Raw genomic sequence first — 17500 nt, 5'->3', positions numbered from 1 at the left:
AGGTTGGCCTATCAGTAGGCCTCCAGCAAGTGGTACTGCCATAGTGAAGGTTGGCCTATCAGTAGGCCTCCAGCAAGTGGTACTGCCATAGTGAAGGTTGGCCTATCAGTAGGCCTCCAGCAAGTGGTACTGCCATAGTGAAGGTTGGCCTATCAGTAGGCCTCCAGCAAGTGGTACTGCCATAGTGAAGGTTGGCCTATCAGTAGGCCTCCAGCAAGTGGTACTGCCATAGTGAAGGTTGGCCTATCAGTAGGCCTCCAGCAAGTGGTACTGCCATAGTGAAGGTTGGCCTATCAGTAGGCCTCCAGCAAGTGGTACTGCCATAGTGAAGGTTGGCCTATCAGTAGGCCTCCAGCAAGTGGTACTGCCATAGTGAAGGTTGGCCTATCAGTAGGCCTCCAGCAAGTGGTACTGCCATAGTGAAGGTTGGCCTATCAGTAGGCCTCCAGCAAGTGGTACTGCCATAGTGAAGGTTGGCCTATCAGTAGGCCTCCAGCAAGTGGTACTGCCATAGTGAAGGTTGGCCTATCAGTAGGCCTCCAGCAAGTGGTACTGCCATAGTGAAGGTTGGCCTATCAGTAGGCCTCCAGCAAGTGGTACTGCCATAGTGAAGGTTGGCCTATCAGTAGGCCTCCAGCAAGTGGTACTGCCATAGTGAAGGTTGGCCTATCAGTAGGCCTCCAGCAAGTGGTACTGCCATAGTGAAGGTTGGCCTATCAGTAGGCCTCCAGCAAGTGGTACTGCCATAGTGAAGGTTGGCCTATCAGTAGGCCTCCAGCAAGTGGTACTGCCATAGTGAAGGTTGGCCTATCAGTAGGCCTCCAGCAAGTGGTACTGCCATAGTGAAGGTTGGCCTATCAGTAGGCCTCCAGCCAGTGGTACTGCCATAGAGAAGGTTGGCCTATCAGTAGGCCTCCAGCAAGTGGTACTGCCATAGTGAAGGTTGGCCTATCAGTAGGCCTCCAGCAAGTGGTACTGCCATAGTGAAGGTTGGCCTATCAGTAGGCCTCCAGCAAGTGGTACTGCCATAGTGAAGGTTGGCCTATCAGTAGGCCTCCAGCCAGTGGTACTGCCATAGTGAAGGTTGGCCTATCAGTAGGCCTCCAGCAAGTGGTACTGCCATAGTGAAGGTTGGCCTATCAGTAGGCCTCCAGCAAGTGGTACTGCCATAGTGAAGGTTGGCCTATCAGTAGGCCTCCAGCAAGTGGTACTGCCATAGTGAAGGTTGGCCTATCAGTAGGCCTCCAGCCAGTGGTACTGCCATAGTGAAGGTTGGCCTATCAGTAGGCCTCCAGCCAGTGGTACTGCCATAGAGAAGGTTGGCCTATCAGTAGGCCTCCAGCAAGTGGTACTGCCATAGTGAAGGTTGGCCTATCAGTAGGCCTCCAGCAAGTGGTACTGCCATAGTGAAGGTTGGCCTATCAGTAGGCCTCCAGCAAGTGGTACTGCCATAGTGAAGGTTGGCCTATCAGTAGGCCTCCAGCAAGTGGTACTGCCATAGTGAAGGTTGGCCTATCAGTAGGCCTCCAGCAAGTGGTACTGCCATAGTGAAGGTTGGCCTATCAGTAGGCCTCCAGCAAGTGGTACTGCCATAGTGAAGGTTGGCCTATCAGTAGGCCTCCAGCAAGTGGTACTGCCATAGTGAAGGTTGGCCTATCAGTAGGCCTCCAGCAAGTGGTACTGCCATAGTGAAGGTTGGCCTATCAGTAGGCCTCCAGCAAGTGGTACTGCCATAGTGAAGGTTGGCCTATCAGTAGGCCTCCAGCAAGTGGTACTGCCATAGTGAAGGTTGGCCTATCAGTAGGCCTCCAGCAAGTGGTACTGCCATAGTGAAGGTTGGCCTATCAGTAGGCCTCCAGCAAGTGGTACTGCCATAGTGAAGGTTGGCCTATCAGTAGGCCTCCAGCAAGTGGTACTGCCATAGTGAAGGTTGGCCTATCAGTAGGCCTCCAGCAAGTGGTACTGCCATAGTGAAGGTTGGCCTATCAGTAGGCCTCCAGCAAGTGGTACTGCCATAGTGAAGGTTGGCCTATCAGTAGGCCTCCAGCAAGTGGTACTGCCATAGTGAAGGTTGGCCTATCAGTAGGCCTCCAGCAAGTGGTACTGCCATAGTGAAGGTTGGCCTATCAGTAGGCCTCCAGCAAGTGGTACTGCCATAGTGAAGGTTGGCCTATCAGTAGGCCTCCAGCCAGTGGTACTGCCATAGAGAAGGTTGGCCTATCAGTAGGCCTCCAGCAAGTGGTACTGCCATAGTGAAGGTTGGCCTATCAGTAGGCCTCCAGCAAGTGGTACTGCCATAGTGAAGGTTGGCCTATCAGTAGGCCTCCAGCAAGTGGTACTGCCATAGTGAAGGTTGGCCTATCAGTTGGCCTCCAGCCAGTGGTACTGCCATAGTGAAGGTTGGCCTATCAGTAGGTCTCCAGCAAGTGGTACTGCCATAGTGAAGGTTGGCCTATCAGTAGGCCTCCAGCAAGTGGTACTGCCATAGTGAAGGTTGGCCTATCAGTAGGCCTCCAGCCAGTGGTACTGCCATAGAGAAGGTTGGCCTATCAGTAGGCCTCCAGCAAGTGGTACTGCCATAGTGAAGGTTGGCCTATCAGTAGGCCTCCAGCAAGTGGTACTGCCATAGTGAAGGTTGGCCTATCAGTAGGCCTCCAGCCAGTGGTACTGCCATAGAGAAGGTTGGCCTATCAGTAGGCCTCCAGCAAGTGGTACTGCCATAGTGAAGGTTGGCCTATCAGTAGGCCTCCAGCAAGTGGTACTGCCATAGTGAAGGTTGGCCTATCAGTAGGCCTCCAGCAAGTGGTACTGCCATAGTGAAGGTTGGCCTATCAGTAGGCCTCCAGCCAGTGGTACTGCCATAGTGAAGGTTGGCCTATCAGTAGGCCTCCAGCAAGTGGTACTGCCATAGTGAAGGTTGGCCTATCAGTAGGCCTCCAGCAAGTGGTACTGCCATAGTGAAGGTTGGCCTATCAGTAGGCCTCCAGCCAGTGGTACTGCCATAGTGAAGGTTGGCCTATCAGTAGGCCTCCAGCAAGTGGTACTGCCATAGTGAAGGTTGGCCTATCAGTAGGCCTCCAGCAAGTGGTACTGCCATAGTGAAGGTTGGCCTATCAGTAGGCCTCCAGCCAGTGGTACTGCCATAGTGAAGGTTGGCCTATCAGTAGGCCTCCAGCAAGTGGTACTGCCATAGTGAAGGTTGGCCTATCAGTAGGCCTCCAGCAAGTGGTACTGCCATAGTGAAGGTTGGCCTATCAGTAGGCCTCCAGCAAGTGGTACTGCCATAGTGAAGGTTGGCCTATCAGTAGGCCTCCAGCCAGTGGTACTGCCATAGTGAAGGTTGGCCTATCAGTAGGCCTCCAGCAAGTGGTACTGCCATAGTGAACGTTGGCCTATCAGTAGGCCTCCAGCAAGTGGTACTGCCATAGTGAGGGTTGGCCTATCAGTAGGCCTCCAGCAAGTGGTACTGCCATAGTGAAGGTTGGCCTATCAGTAGGCCTCCAGCAAGTGGTACTGCCATAGTGAAGGTTGGCCTATCAGTAGGCCTCCAGCAAGTGGGACTGCCATAGTGAAGGTTGGCCTATCAGTAGGCCTCCAGCAAGTGGTACTGCCATAGTGAACGTTGGCCTATCAGTAGGCCTCCAGCAAGAGGTACTGCCATAGTGAGGGTTGGCCTATCAGTAGGCCTCCAGCAAGTGGTACTGCCATAGTGAAGGTTGGCCTATCAGTAGGCCTCCAGCAAGTGGTACTGCCATAGTGAGGGCCTATCAGTAGGCCTCCAGCAAGTGGGACTGCCATAGTGAAGGTTGGCCTATCAGTAGGCCTCCAGCAAGTGGTACTGCCATAGTGAGGGTTGGCCTATCAGTAGGCCTCCAGCAAGTGGTACTGCCATAGTGAAGGTTGGCCTATCAGTAGGCCTCCAGCAAGTGGTACTGCCATAGTGAGGGCCTATCAGTAGGCCTCCAGCAAGTGGGACTGCCATAGTGAAGGTTGGCCTATCAGTAGGCCTCCAGCAAGTGGTACTGCCATAGTGAGGGCCTATCAGTAGGCCTCCAGCAAGTGGTACTGCCATAGTGAACGTTGGCCTATCAGTAGGCCTCCAGCAAGTGGTACTGCCATAGTGAGGGCCTATCAGTAGGCCTCCAGCAAGTGGTACTGCCATAGTGAAGGTTGGCCTATCAGTAGGCCTCCAGCCAGTGGTACTGCCATAGTGAAGGTTGGCCTATCAGTAGGCCTCCAGCAAGTGGTACTGCCATAGTGAAGGTTGGCCTATCAGTAGGCCTCCAGCAAGTGGTACTGCCATAGTGAACGTTGGCCTATCAGTAGGCCTCCAGCAAGTGGTACTGCCATAGTGAAGGTTGGCCTATCAGTAGGCCTCCAGCAAGTGGGACTGCCATAGTGAAGGTTGGCCTATCAGTAGGCCTCCAGCAAGTGGTACTGCCATAGTGAACGTTGGCCTATCAGTAGGCCTCCAGCAAGTGGTACTGCCATAGTGAGGGTTGGCCTATCAGTAGGCCTCCAGCAAGTGGTACTGCCATAGTGAAGGTTGGCCTATCAGTAGGCCTCCAGCAAGTGGTACTGCCATAGTGAAGGTTGGCCTATCAGTAGGCCTCCAGCAAGTGGGACTGCCATAGTGAAGGTTGGCCTATCAGTAGGCCTCCAGCAAGTGGTACTGCCATAGTGAACGTTGGCCTATCAGTAGGCCTCCAGCAAGTGGTACTGCCATAGTGAGGGTTGGCCTATGAGTAGGCCTCCAGCAAGTGGTACTGCCATAGTGAAGGTTGGCCTATCAGTAGGCCTCCAGCAAGTGGTACTGCCATAGTGAGGGCCTATCAGTAGGCCTCCAGCAAGTGGCACTGCCATAGTGAAGGTTGGCCTATCAGTAGGCCTCCAGCAAGTGGTACTGCCATAGTGAGGGCCTATCAGTAGGCCTCCAGCAAGTGGTACTGCCATAGTGAAGGTTGGCCTATCAGTAGGCCTCCAGCAAGTGGTACTGCCATAGTGAGGGCCTATCAGTAGGCCTCCAGCAAGTGGGACTGCCATAGTGAAGGTTGGCCTATCAGTAGGCCTCCAGCAAGTGGTACTGCCATAGTGAGGGCCTATCAGTAGGCCTCCAGCAAGTGGTACTGCCATAGTGAAGGTAGGTCTATCAGTAGGCCTCCAGCAAGTGGTACTGCCATAGTGAGGGCCTATCAGTAGGCCTCCAGCAAGTGGGACTGCCATAGTGAAGGTTGGCCTATCAGTAGGCCTCCAGCAAGTGGTACTGCCATAGTGAGGGCCTATCAGTAGGCCTCCAGCAAGTGGTACTGCCATAGTGAACGTTGGCCTATCAGTAGGCCTCCAGCAAGTGGTACTGCCATAGTGAGGGCCTATCAGTAGGCCTCCAGCAAGTGGTACTGCCATAGTGAAGGTTGGCCTATCAGTAGGCCTCCAGCCAGTGGTACTGCCATAGTGAAGGTTGGCCTATCAGTAGGCCTCCAGCAAGTGGTACTGCCATAGTGAAGGTTGGCCTATCAGTAGGCCTCCAGCAAGTGGTACTGCCATAGTGAACGTTGGCCTATCAGTAGGCCTCCAGCAAGTGGTACTGCCATAGTGAAGGTTGGCCTATCAGTAGGCCTCCAGCAAGTGGGACTGCCATAGTGAAGGTTGGCCTATCAGTAGGCCTCCAGCAAGTGGTACTGCCATAGTGAACGTTGGCCTATCAGTAGGCCTCCAGCAAGTGGTACTGCCATAGTGAGGGTTGGCCTATCAGTAGGCCTCCAGCAAGTGGTACTGCCATAGTGAAGGTTGGCCTATCAGTAGGCCTCCAGCATGTGGTACTGCCATAGTGAAGGTTGGCCTATCAGTAGGCCTCCAGCAAGTGGGACTGCCATAGTGAAGGTTGGCCTATCAGTAGGCCTCCAGCAAGTGGTACTGCCATAGTGAACGTTGGCCTATCAGTAGGCCTCCAGCAAGTGGTACTGCCATAGTGAGGGTTGGCCTATCAGTAGGCCTCCAGCAAGTGGTACTGCCATAGTGAAGGTTGGCCTATCAGTAGGCCTCCAGCAAGTGGTACTGCCATAGTGAGGGCCTATCAGTAGGCCTCCAGCAAGTGGGACTGCCATAGTGAAGGTTGGCCTATCAGTAGGCCTCCAGCAAGTGGTACTGCCATAGTGAGGGCCTATCAGTAGGCCTCCAGCAAGTGGGACTGCCATAGTGAAGGTTGGCCTATCAGTAGGCCTCCAGCAAGTGGTACTGCCATAGTGAAGGTTGGCCTATCAGTAGGCCTCCAGCAAGTGGTACTGCCATAGTGAAGGTTGGCCTATCAGTAGGCCTCCAGCAAGTGGTACTGCCATAGTGAGGGCCTATCAGTAGGCCTCCAGCAAGTGGGACTGCCATAGTGAAGGTTGGCCTATCAGTAGGCCTCCAGCAAGTGGTACTGCCATAGTGAAGGTTGGCCTATCAGTAGGCCTCCAGCAAGTGGGACTGCCATAGTGAAGGTTGGCCTATCAGTAGGCCTCCAGCAAGTGGTACTGCCATAGTGAACGTTGGCCTATCAGTAGGCCTCCAGCAAGTGGTACTGCCATAGTGAGGGTTGGCCTATCAGTAGGCCTCCAGCAAGTGGTACTGCCATAGTGAAGGTTGGCCTATCAGTATGCCTCCAGCAAGTGGTACTGCCATAGTGAGGGCCTATCAGTAGGCCTCCAGCAAGTGGGACTGCCATAGTGAAGGTTGGCCTATCAGTAGGCCTCCAGCAAGTGGTACTGCCATAGTGAAGGTTGGCCTATCAGTAGGCCTCCAGCAAGTGGTACTGCCATAGTGAAGGTTGGCCTATCAGTAGGCCTCCAGCAAGTGGTACTGCCATAGTGAACGTTGGCCTATCAGTAGGCCTCCAGCAAGTGGTACTGCCATAGTGAGGGTTGGCCTATCAGTAGGCCTCCAGCAAGTGGTACTGCCATAGTGAAGGTTGGCCTATCAGTAGGCCTCCAGCAAGTGGTACTGCCATAGTGAGGGCCTATCAGTAGGCCTCCAGCAAGTGGGACTGCCATAGTGAAGGTTGGCCTATCAGTAGGCCTCCAGCAAGTGGTACTGCCATAGTGAAGGTTGGCCTATCAGTAGGCCTCCAGCAAGTGGTACTGCCATAGTGAAGGTTGGCCTATCAGTAGGCCTCCAGCAAGTGGTACTGCCATAGTGAACGTTGGCCTATCAGTAGGCCTCCAGCAAGTGGTACTGCCATAGTGAGGGTTGGCCTATCAGTAGGCCTCCAGCAAGTGGTACTGCCATAGTGAAGGTTGGCCTATCAGTAGGTCTCCAGCAAGTGGTACTGCCATAGTGAGGGCCTATCAGTAGGCCTCCAGCAAGTGGTACTGCCATAGTGAAGGTTGGCCTATCAGTAGGCCTCCAGCAAGTGGTACTGCCATAGTGAGGGCCTATCAGTAGGCCTCCAGCAAGTGGGACTGCCATAGTGAAGGTTGGCCTATCAGTAGGCCTCCAGCAAGTGGTACTGCCATAGTGAAGGTTGGCCTATCAGTAGGCCTCCAGCAAGTGGTACTGCCATAGTGAAGGTTGGCCTATCAGTAGGCCTCCAGCAAGTGGTACTGCCATAGTGAAGGTTGGCCTATCAGTAGGCCTCCAGCAAGTGGTACTGCCATAGTGAAGGTTGGCCTATCAGTAGGCCTCCAGCAAGTGGTACTGCCATAGTGAAGGTTGGCCTATCAGTAGGCCTCCAGCAAGTGGTACTGCCATAGTGAAGGTTGGCCTATCAGTAGGCCTCCAGCAAGTGCTACTGCCATAGTGAGGGTTGGCCTATCAGTAGGCCTCCAGCAAGTGGTACTGCCATAGTGAAGGTTGGCCTATCAGTAGGCCTCCAGCAAGTGGTACTGCCATAGTGAGGGTTGGCCTATCAGTAGGCCTCCAGCAAGTGGTACTGCCATAGTGAAGGTTGGCCTATCAGTAGGCCTCCAGCAAGTGGTACTGCCATAGTGAAGGTTGGCCTATCAGTAGGCCTCCAGCAAGTGGTACTGCCATAGTGAAGGTTGGCCTATCAGTAGGCCTCCAGCAAGTGGTACTGCCATAGTGAAGGTTGGCCTATCAGTAGGCCTCCAGCAAGTGGTACTGCCATAGTGAGGGTTGGCCTATCAGTAGGCCTCCAGCAAGTGGTACTGCCATAGTGAAGGTTGGCCTATCAGTAGGCCTCCAGCAAGTGGTACTGCCATAGTGAAGGTTGGCCTATCAGTAGGCCTCCAGCAAGTGGTACTGCCATAGTGAAGGTTGGCCTATCAGTAGGCCTCCAGCCAGTGGTACTGCCATAGTGAAGGTTGGCCTATCAGTAGGCCTCCAGCCAGTGGTACTGCCATAGTGAAGGTTGGCCTATCAGTAGGCCTCCAGCAAGTGGTACTGCCATAGTGAAGGTTGGCCTATCAGTAGGCCTCCAGCAAGTGGTACTGCCATAGTGAAGGTTGGCCTATCAGTAGGCCTCCAGCAAGTGGTACTGCCATAGTGAAGGTTGGCCTATCAGTAGGCCTCCAGCCAGTGGTACTGCCATAGTGAGGGTTGGCCTATCAGTAGGCCTCCAGCAAGTGGTACTGCCATAGTGAAGGTTGGCCTATCAGTAGGCCTCCAGCCAGTGGTACTGCCATAGTGAAGGTTGGCCTATCAGTAGGCCTCCAGCAAGTGGTACTGCCATAGTGAACGTTGGCCTATCAGTAGGCCTCCAGCAAGTTAACACCTCCATCATCTAGTTAACACCTCCATCATCTAGTTAACACCTCCATCATCTAGTTAACACCACCATCATCTAGTTAACACCTCCATCATCTAGTTAACACCTCCATCATCTAGTTAACACCTCCATCATCTAGTTAACATCTCCATCATCTAGTTAACATCTCCATCATCTAGTTAACACCTTCTCCATCTAGTTAACACCTCCATCATCTAGTTAACACCTCCATCATCTAGTTAACACCTCCATCATCTAGTTAACACCTCCATCATCTAGTTAACACCTCCATCATCTAGTTAACACCTCCATCATCTAGTTAACACCTCCATCATCTAGTTAACACCTCCATCATCTAGTTAACACCTCCATCATCTAGTTAACACCTCCATCATCTAGTTAACACCTCCATCATCTAGTTAACACCTCCATCATCTAGTTAACACCTCCATCATCTAGTTAACACCTCCATCATCTAGTTAACACCTCCATCATCTAGTTAACACCTCCATCATCTAGTTAACACCTCCATCATCTAGTTAACACCTCCATCATCTAGTTAACACCTCCATCATCTAGTTAACACCTCCATCATCTAGTTAACTCCTCCATCATCTAGTTAACACCTCCATCATCTAGTTAACACCTCCATCATCTAGTTAACACATCCATCATCTAGTTAACACCTCCATCATCTAGTTAACTCCTCCATCATCTAGTTAACACCACCATCATCTAGTTAACACCTCCATCATCTAGTTAACACCTCCTTCTTCTAGTTAACACCTCCATCATCTAGTTAACACCTCCTCCTTCTAGTTAACACCTCCATCATCTAGTTAACTCCTCCATCATCTAGATGGACAGGGTACTGTCTGTTTCCCACTTGTAGGCCTTGACTTGCAGGCCTACAGGTCTCACCATGTGTCTTCCATAGGCCTATATATTAACTTTATCCAATTTTAGATAGTATTTTACCCTCGGAAATATATGGAGTTAGTGTAATGGTGGGTATACACGCCTCTGTGTATGTATACACGCCTCTGTATGTATACACGCCTCTGTGTATGTATACACGCCTCTGTGTATGTATACACGCCTCTGTGTATGTATACACGCCTCTGTGTATGTATACACGCCTCTGTGTATGTATACACGCCTATGTGTATGTATACACGCCTCTGTGTATATATACACGCCTCTGTGTATGTATACACGCCTCTGTGTATATGTACACGCCTATGTGTATGTATACACGCCTCTGTGTATGTATACACGCCTCTGTGTATGTATACACGCCTCTGTGTATGTATACAGGGAGATATATATACCATGTGGAGGTTGAGTGCTTGGCAGAGTGGTTGATGGGTTGGTTGAGTGCTTAGCAGAGTGGTTGATGGGTCGGATGAGTGCTTAGCAGAGTGGTTGATGGGTTGGTTGAGTGCTTAGCAGAGTGGTTGATGGGTCGGATGAGTGCTTAGCAGAGTGGTTGATGGGTTGGTTGAGTGCTTGGCAGAGTGGTTGATGGGTCGGTTGAGTGCTTGGCAGAGTGGTTGATGGGTCGGATGAGTGCTTGATCGAGTTGACTGGGAGTGCACAGTGGATCAGATGACACAGGTGGAGCGTCCGTGCACACACTGTATTACCATACACGTAGGTGTCTGTATACACATACACCAGAAAATGTTGCACTCGTAGAGTGTATAAAACTAGGACACTTAGAGAATGAGAGAAAGAGAGAGCAAGAGAAAGAGAGACAACACACACTCACACATGCACACACACACACACACACACACACACACACACACACACACACACACACACACACACACAGGAGCTGTGACTCGACCCCTGCAACCACAAATAGGTGAGTACAAATAGGTGAGTACACACATACACACACACACACACACACACACACACACACACACACACTAGACTGACTCGTGTTTTTCGCAGTTCTTTCCACTCATTATCTCTGTTTCATTTTCCATGTGTGAATCTAATTCCCTTCGATACCATGGTAAGCAAACACTTGACTCCACTTAGGGCGCCCTAAGAAAAGGGGGCATCAATCAGGGAACAGGTACAGGGCGAGTTATGGTTTGGTCTGGGGAGGTCCCCTGGTATATAAAGGCCTTCTGGTCTCGCAGCCTCCTGGTCTCTCAGCCTTCTGGTCTCTCTAAAGTGGCCGGGTCTAGCAGGATCTCACTGTTTTGTCTCGTGATGCTGTGGCCATCAATTTTGGACACTTTCGAGGCCTGAAAAAGCAAGGAAATATAACGTTAATCACTTTCCCACCTCTGTGCAATGTTCCGTCAAAATCTGAGAATCCCCGAGTCAAAATCTACATGAGGACGCTCGCGTACACGTACATTTACTGAACAAATGTACTGACATGTACACCAGCGTCGTTTTATAGTGTGTTTGTAACAGGAAATTGATTACGAGTGTGAAAGGTTATGTTACAGGCGAGTACAAACACAGACGAGAGGTCACAGAACGAGTACCAGGTGAGACTTCGTTACACTTCTGATATGGATTGTTTTGGTCGAGACTTTTACGTCACAGTGGTAGAGTGTTGTAGAGGACGTAGAAGTTAACGTCAGAGTACCAGGAACATCACTAGTGGAAGACAGAGTGTTGTAGAGGACGTAGAAGTTAACGTCAGAGTACCAGGAACATCACTAGTGGGAGACAGAGTGTTGTAGAGGACGTAGAAGTTAACGTCAGAGTACCAAGAACATCACCAGTGGGAGACAGAGTGTTGTAGAGGACGTAGAAGTTAACGTCAGAGTACCAGGAACATCACTAGTGGGAGACAGAGTGTTGTAGAGGACGTAGAAGTTAACGTCAGAGTACCAAGAACATCACCAGTGGGAGACAGAGTGTTGTAGAGGACGTAGAAGTTAACGTCAGAGTACCAGGAACATCACTAGTGGGAGACAGAGTGTTGTAGAGGACGTAGAAGTTAACGTCAGAGTACCAAGAACATCACCAGTGGGAGACAGAGTGTTGTAGAGGACGTAGAAGTTAACGTCAGAGTACCAGGAACATCACTAGTGGGAGACAGAGTGTTGTAGAGGACGTAGAAGTTAACGTCAGAGTACCAAGAACATCACCAGTGGGAGACAGAGTGTTGTAGAGGACGTAGAAGTTAACGTTAGAGTACCAAGAACATCACCAGTGGGAGACAGAGTGTTGTAGAGGACGTAGAAGTTAACGTCAGAGGACCAGGAACATCACCAGTGGGAGACAGTGTTGTAGAGGACGTAGAAGTTAACGTCAGAGTACCAAGAACATCACCAGTGGGAGACAGAGTGTTGTAGAGGACGTAGAAGTTAACGTCAGAGTACCAGGAACATCACCAGTGGGAGACAGAGTGTTGTAGAGGACGTAGAAGTTAACGTCAGAGTACCAGGAACATCACCAGTGGGAGACAGAGTGTTGTAGAGGACGTAGAAGTTAACGTCAGAGTACCAGGAACATCACCAGTGGGAGACAGAGTGTTGTAGAGGACGTAGAAGTTAACGTCAGAGTACCAGGAACATCACCAGTGGGAGACAGAGTGTTGTAGAGGACGTAGAAGTTAACGTCAGAGTACCAGGAACATCACCAGTGGGAGACAGAGTGTTGTAGAGGACGTAGAAGTTAACGTCAGAGGACCAGGAACATCACCAGTGGGAGACAGAGTGTTGTAGAGGACGTAGAAGTTAACGTCAGAGGACCAGGAACATCACCAGTGGGAGACAGAGTGTTGTAGAGGACGTAGAAGTTAACGTCAGAGGACCAGGAACATCACCAGTGGGAGACAGAGTGTTGTAGAGGACGTAGAAGTTAACGTCAGAGGACCAGGAACATCACCAGTGGGAGACAGAGTGTTGTAGAGGACGTAGAAGTTAACGTCAGAGGACCAGGAACATCACCAGTGGGAGACAGAGTGTTGTAGAGGACGTAGAAGTTAACGTCAGAGGACCAGGAACATCACCAGTGGGAGACAGAGTGTTGTAGAGGACGTAGAAGTTAACGTCAGAGGACCAGGAACATCACCAGTGGGAGACAGAGTGTTGTAGAGGACGTAGAAGTTAACGTCAGAGGACCAGGAACATCACCAGTGGGAGACAGAGTGTTGTAGAGGACGTAGAAGTTAACGTCAGAGGACCAGGAACATCACCAGTGGGAGACAGAGTGTTGTAGAGGACGTAGAAGTTAACGTCAGAGGACCAGGAACATCACCAGTGGGAGACAGAGTGTTGTAGAGGACGTAGAAGTTAACGTCAGAGGACCAGGAACATCACCAGTGGGAGACAGAGTGTTGTAGAGGACGTAGAAGTTAACGTCAGAGGACCAGGAACATCACCAGTGGGAGACAGAGTGTTGTAGAGGACGTAGAAGTTAACGTCAGAGGACCAGGAACATCACCAGTGGGAGACAGAGTGTTGTAGAGGACGTAGAAGTTAACGTCAGAGTACCAGGAACATCACCAGTGGGAGACAGAGTGTTGTAGAGGACGTAGAAGTTAACGTCAGAGTACCAGGAACATCACCAGTGGGAGACAGAGTGTTGTAGAGGACGTAGAAGTTAACGTCAGAGTACCAGGAACATCACCAGTGGGAGACAGAGTGTTGTAGAGGACGTAGAAGTTAACGTCAGAGTACCAGGAACATCACCAGTGGGAGACAGAGTGTTGTAGAGGACGTAGAAGTTAACGTCAGAGTACCAGGAACATCACCAGTGGGAGACAGAGTGTTGTAGAGGACGTAGAAGTTAACGTCAGAGTACCAGGAACATCACCAGTGGGAGACAGAGTGTTGTAGAGGACGTAGAAGTTAACGTCAGAGTACCAGGAACATCACCAGTGGGAGACAGAGTGTTGTAGAGGACGTAGAAGTTAACGTCAGAGTACCAGGAACATCACCAGTGGGAGACAGAGTGTTGTAGAGGACGTAGAAGTTAACGTCAGAGTACCAGGAACATCACCAGTGGGAGATCTACAACATAATTATTCATGGGAGAGACCCTCATAACAGAGTCTACATCAGACGTCTACAACACCGACAATTTGATGTATTGGGCCACACGTAGCGACATCTGGGTGTCTATATCTTGTAGACGTTTCGACCACCAGTGACTTTTATCAGTACAATACAAGGGTCAAAATGTGTTAACATTAGAAGGTCAGGCAATCAGTCCCTCAGTCTTGTAGAATTTTGACTGAGGAAAACCCCAGGGGTTCACTTACTGTGGAGTTATGACTATAAAGACCCCAGGGGTTCACTTACTGTGGAGTTATAACTACAAAGACCCCAGGGGTTCACTTACTGTGGAGTTATAACCATAAAGACCCCAGGGGTTCACTTACTGTGGAGTTATAACTACAAAGACCCCAGGGGTTCACTTACTGTGGAGTTATAACTACAAAGACCCCAGGGGTTCACTTACTGTGGAGTTATAACTATAAAGACCCCAGGGGTTCACTTACCATGGAGTTATAACCATAAAGACCCCAGGGGTTCACTTACTGTGGAGTTATAGCTACAAAGACCCCAGGGGTTCACTTACCGTGGAGTTATAACCATAAAGACCCCAGGGGTTCACTTACTGTGGAGTTATAACCATAAAGACCCCAGGGGTTCACTTACTGTGGAGTTATAACCATAAAGACCCAAGGGGTTCACTTACTGTGGAGTTATAGCTACAAAGACCCCAGGGGTTCACTTACTGTGGAGTTATAACCATAAAGACCCCAGGGGTTCACTTACTGTGGAGTTATAACCATAAAGACCCCAGGGGTTCACTTACTGTGGAGTTATAGCTACAAAGACCCCAGGGGTTCACTTACTGTGGAGTTATAGCTACAAAGACCCCAGGGGTTCACTTACCGTGGAGTTATAACCATAAAGACCCCAGGGGTTCACTTACTGTGGAGTTATAACCATAAAGACCCCAGGGGTTCACTTACTGTGGAGTTATAGCTACAAAGACCCCAGAGGTTCACTTACTGTGGAGTTATAACCATAAAGACCCCAGGGGTTCACTTACCGTGGAGTTATAACCATAAAGACCCCAGGGGTTCACTTACTGTGGAGTTACAGCTACAAAGTCCCCAGGGGTTCACTTACCGTGGAGTTATAACCATAAAGACCCCAGGGGTTCACTTACTGTGAAGTTATAGCTACAAAGACCCCAGGGGTTCACTTACTGTGGAGTTATAGCTACAAAGACCCCAGGGGTTCACTTACCATGGAGTTATAACCATAAAGACCCCAGGGGTTCACTTACTGTGGAGTTATAGCTACAAAGACCCCAGGGGTTCACTTACTGTGGAGTTATAACTACAAAGACCCCAGGGGTTCACTTACTGTGGAGTTATAACCATAAAGACCCCAGGGGTTCACTTACTGTGGAGTTATAACCATAAAGACCCCAGGGGTTCACTTACTGTGGAGTTATAACCATAAAGACCCCAGGGGTTCACTTACTGTGAAGTTATAGCTACAAAGACCCCAGGGGTTCACTTACTGTGGAGTTATAGCTACAAAGACCCCAGGGGTTCACTTACCATGGAGTTATAACCATAAAGACCCCAGGGGTTCACTTACTGTGGAGTTATAGCTACAAAGACCCCAGGGGTTCACTTACTGTGGAGTTATAACCATAAAGACCCAGGGGTTCACTTACTGTGGAGTTATAGCTACAAAGACCCCAGGGGTTCACTTACTGTGGAGTTATAGCTACAAAGATCCCAGGGGTTCACTTACTGTGGAGTTATAGCTACGAAGACCCCAGGGGTTCACTTACTGTGGAGTTATAGCTACGAAGACCCCAGGGGTTCACTTACTGTGGAGTTGTAACCATAAAGGCCTCAGGGGTTCACTTACCGTGGAGTTATAGCTACAAAGACCCCAGGGGTTCACTTATTGTGGAGTTATAACTATAAAGACCCCAGGGGTTCACTTACCATGGAGTTATAACCATAAAGACCCCAGGGGTTCACTTACCGTGGAGTTATAACTATAAAGACCCCAGGGGTTCACTTATTGTGGAGTTATAACTATAAAGACCCCAGGGGTTCATTTACCGTGGAGTTATAACTATAAAGACCCCAGGGGTTCACTTACTGTGGAGTTATAGCTACAAAGACCCCAGGGGTTCACTTACTGTGGAGTTATAACCATAAAGACCCCAGGGGTTCACTTACCTTGTAGTTATAACTATAAAGACCCCAGGGGTTCACTTACCGTGGAGTTATAGCTACAAAGACCCCAGGGGTTCACTTAATGTGGAGTTATATCCATAAAGACCCCAGGGGTTCACTTACTGTGGAGGTATAACCATAAAAACCCCAGGGGTTCACCTACCGTGGAGTTATAACTATAAAGACCCCAGGGGTTCTGTTATTGTGGAGTTATAACTATAAAGACCCCAGGGGTTCTGTTATTGTGGAGTTATAACTATAAAGACCCCAGGGGTTCATTTACCGTGGAGTTATAACTATAAAGACCCCAGGGGTTCACTTATTGTGGAGTTATAACTATAAAGACCCCAGGGGTTCACTTACCATGGAGTTATAACCATAAAGACCCCAAGGGTTCACTTACCGTGGAGTTATAACTATAAAGACCCCAGGGGTTCACTTATTGTGGAGTTATAACTATAAAGACCCCAGGGGTTCACTTATTGTGGAGTTATAACTATAAAGACCCCAGGGGTTCATTTACCGTGGAGTTATAACTATAAAGACCCCAGGGGTTCACTTACTGTGGAGTTATAGCTACAAAGACCCCAGGGGTTCACTTACTGTGGAGTTATAACCATAAAGACCCCAGGGGTTCACTTACCTTGTAGTTATAACTATAAAGACCCCAGGGGTTCACTTACTGTGGAGTTATAGCTACAAAGACCCCAGGGGTTCACTTACTGTGGAGTTATAACCATAAAGACCCCAGGGGTTCACTTACCTTGTAGTTATAACTATAAAGACCCCAGGGGTTCACTTACTGTGGAGTTATAGCTACAAAGACCCCAGGGGTTCACTTATTGTGGAGTTATAACTATAAAGACCCCAGGGGTTCATTTACCGTGGAGTTATAACTATAAAGACCCCAGGGGTTCACTTACTGTGGAGTTATAGCTACAAAGACCCCAGGGGTTCACTTACTGTGGAGTTATAACCATAAAGACCCCAGGGGTTCACTTACCTTGTAGTTATAACTATAAAGACCCCAGGGGTTCACTTACCGTGGAGTTATAGCTACAAAGACCCCAGGGGTTCACTTAATGTGGAGTTATATCCATAAAGACCCCAGGGGTTCACTTACTGTGGAGGTATAACCATAAAAACCCCAGGGGTTCACTTACCGTGGAGTTATAACTATAAAGACCCCAGGGGTTCTGTTATTGTGGAGTTATAACTATAAAGACCCCAGGGGTTCTGTTATTGTGGAGTTATAACTATAAAGACCCCAGGGGTTCATTTACCGTGGAGTTATAACTATAAAGACCCCAGGGGTTCACTTATTGTGGAGTTATAACTATAAAGACCCCAGGGGTTCACTTACCATGGAGTTATAACCATAAAGACCCCAAGGGTTCACTTACCGTGGAGTTATAACTATAAAGACCCCAGGGGTTCACTTATTGTGGAGTTATAACTATAAAGACCCCAGGGGTTCATTTACCGTGGAGTTATAACTATAAAGACCCCAGGGGTTCACTTACTGTGGAGTTATAGCTACAAAGACCCCAGGGGTTCACTTACTGTGGAGTTATAACCATAAAGACCCCAGGGGTTCA

The 17500-nt window shown here is 49.7% G+C and overlaps 1 protein-coding gene across 1 annotated transcript in view; it reads right to left on the bottom strand.

The window, feature by feature from the left end:
- Nucleotides 1-10568: 10568 nt before the first annotated feature.
- The window catches only part of LOC128701042 (uncharacterized), a 9161-nt gene continuing 2229 nt past the window's right edge, over nt 10569-17500 (bottom strand). Inside the window, exon 3 of the mRNA XM_070080156.1 lies at nt 10569-10965. Coding sequence (XP_069936257.1) covers nt 10870-10965 — 96 coding nt within the window. The 3' untranslated portion in view covers nt 10569-10869. The remainder of the gene's footprint in view (nt 10966-17500) is intronic.

The sequence above is a fragment of the Cherax quadricarinatus genome, unplaced genomic scaffold (assembly GCF_038502225.1).
Source record: "Cherax quadricarinatus isolate ZL_2023a unplaced genomic scaffold, ASM3850222v1 Contig176, whole genome shotgun sequence".
Taxonomy (NCBI): Eukaryota; Metazoa; Arthropoda; class Malacostraca; order Decapoda; family Parastacidae; genus Cherax; species Cherax quadricarinatus.
Note: the sequence above shows the minus strand (reverse complement) of the source record. Positions and strands in the feature narration are given on the sequence as shown.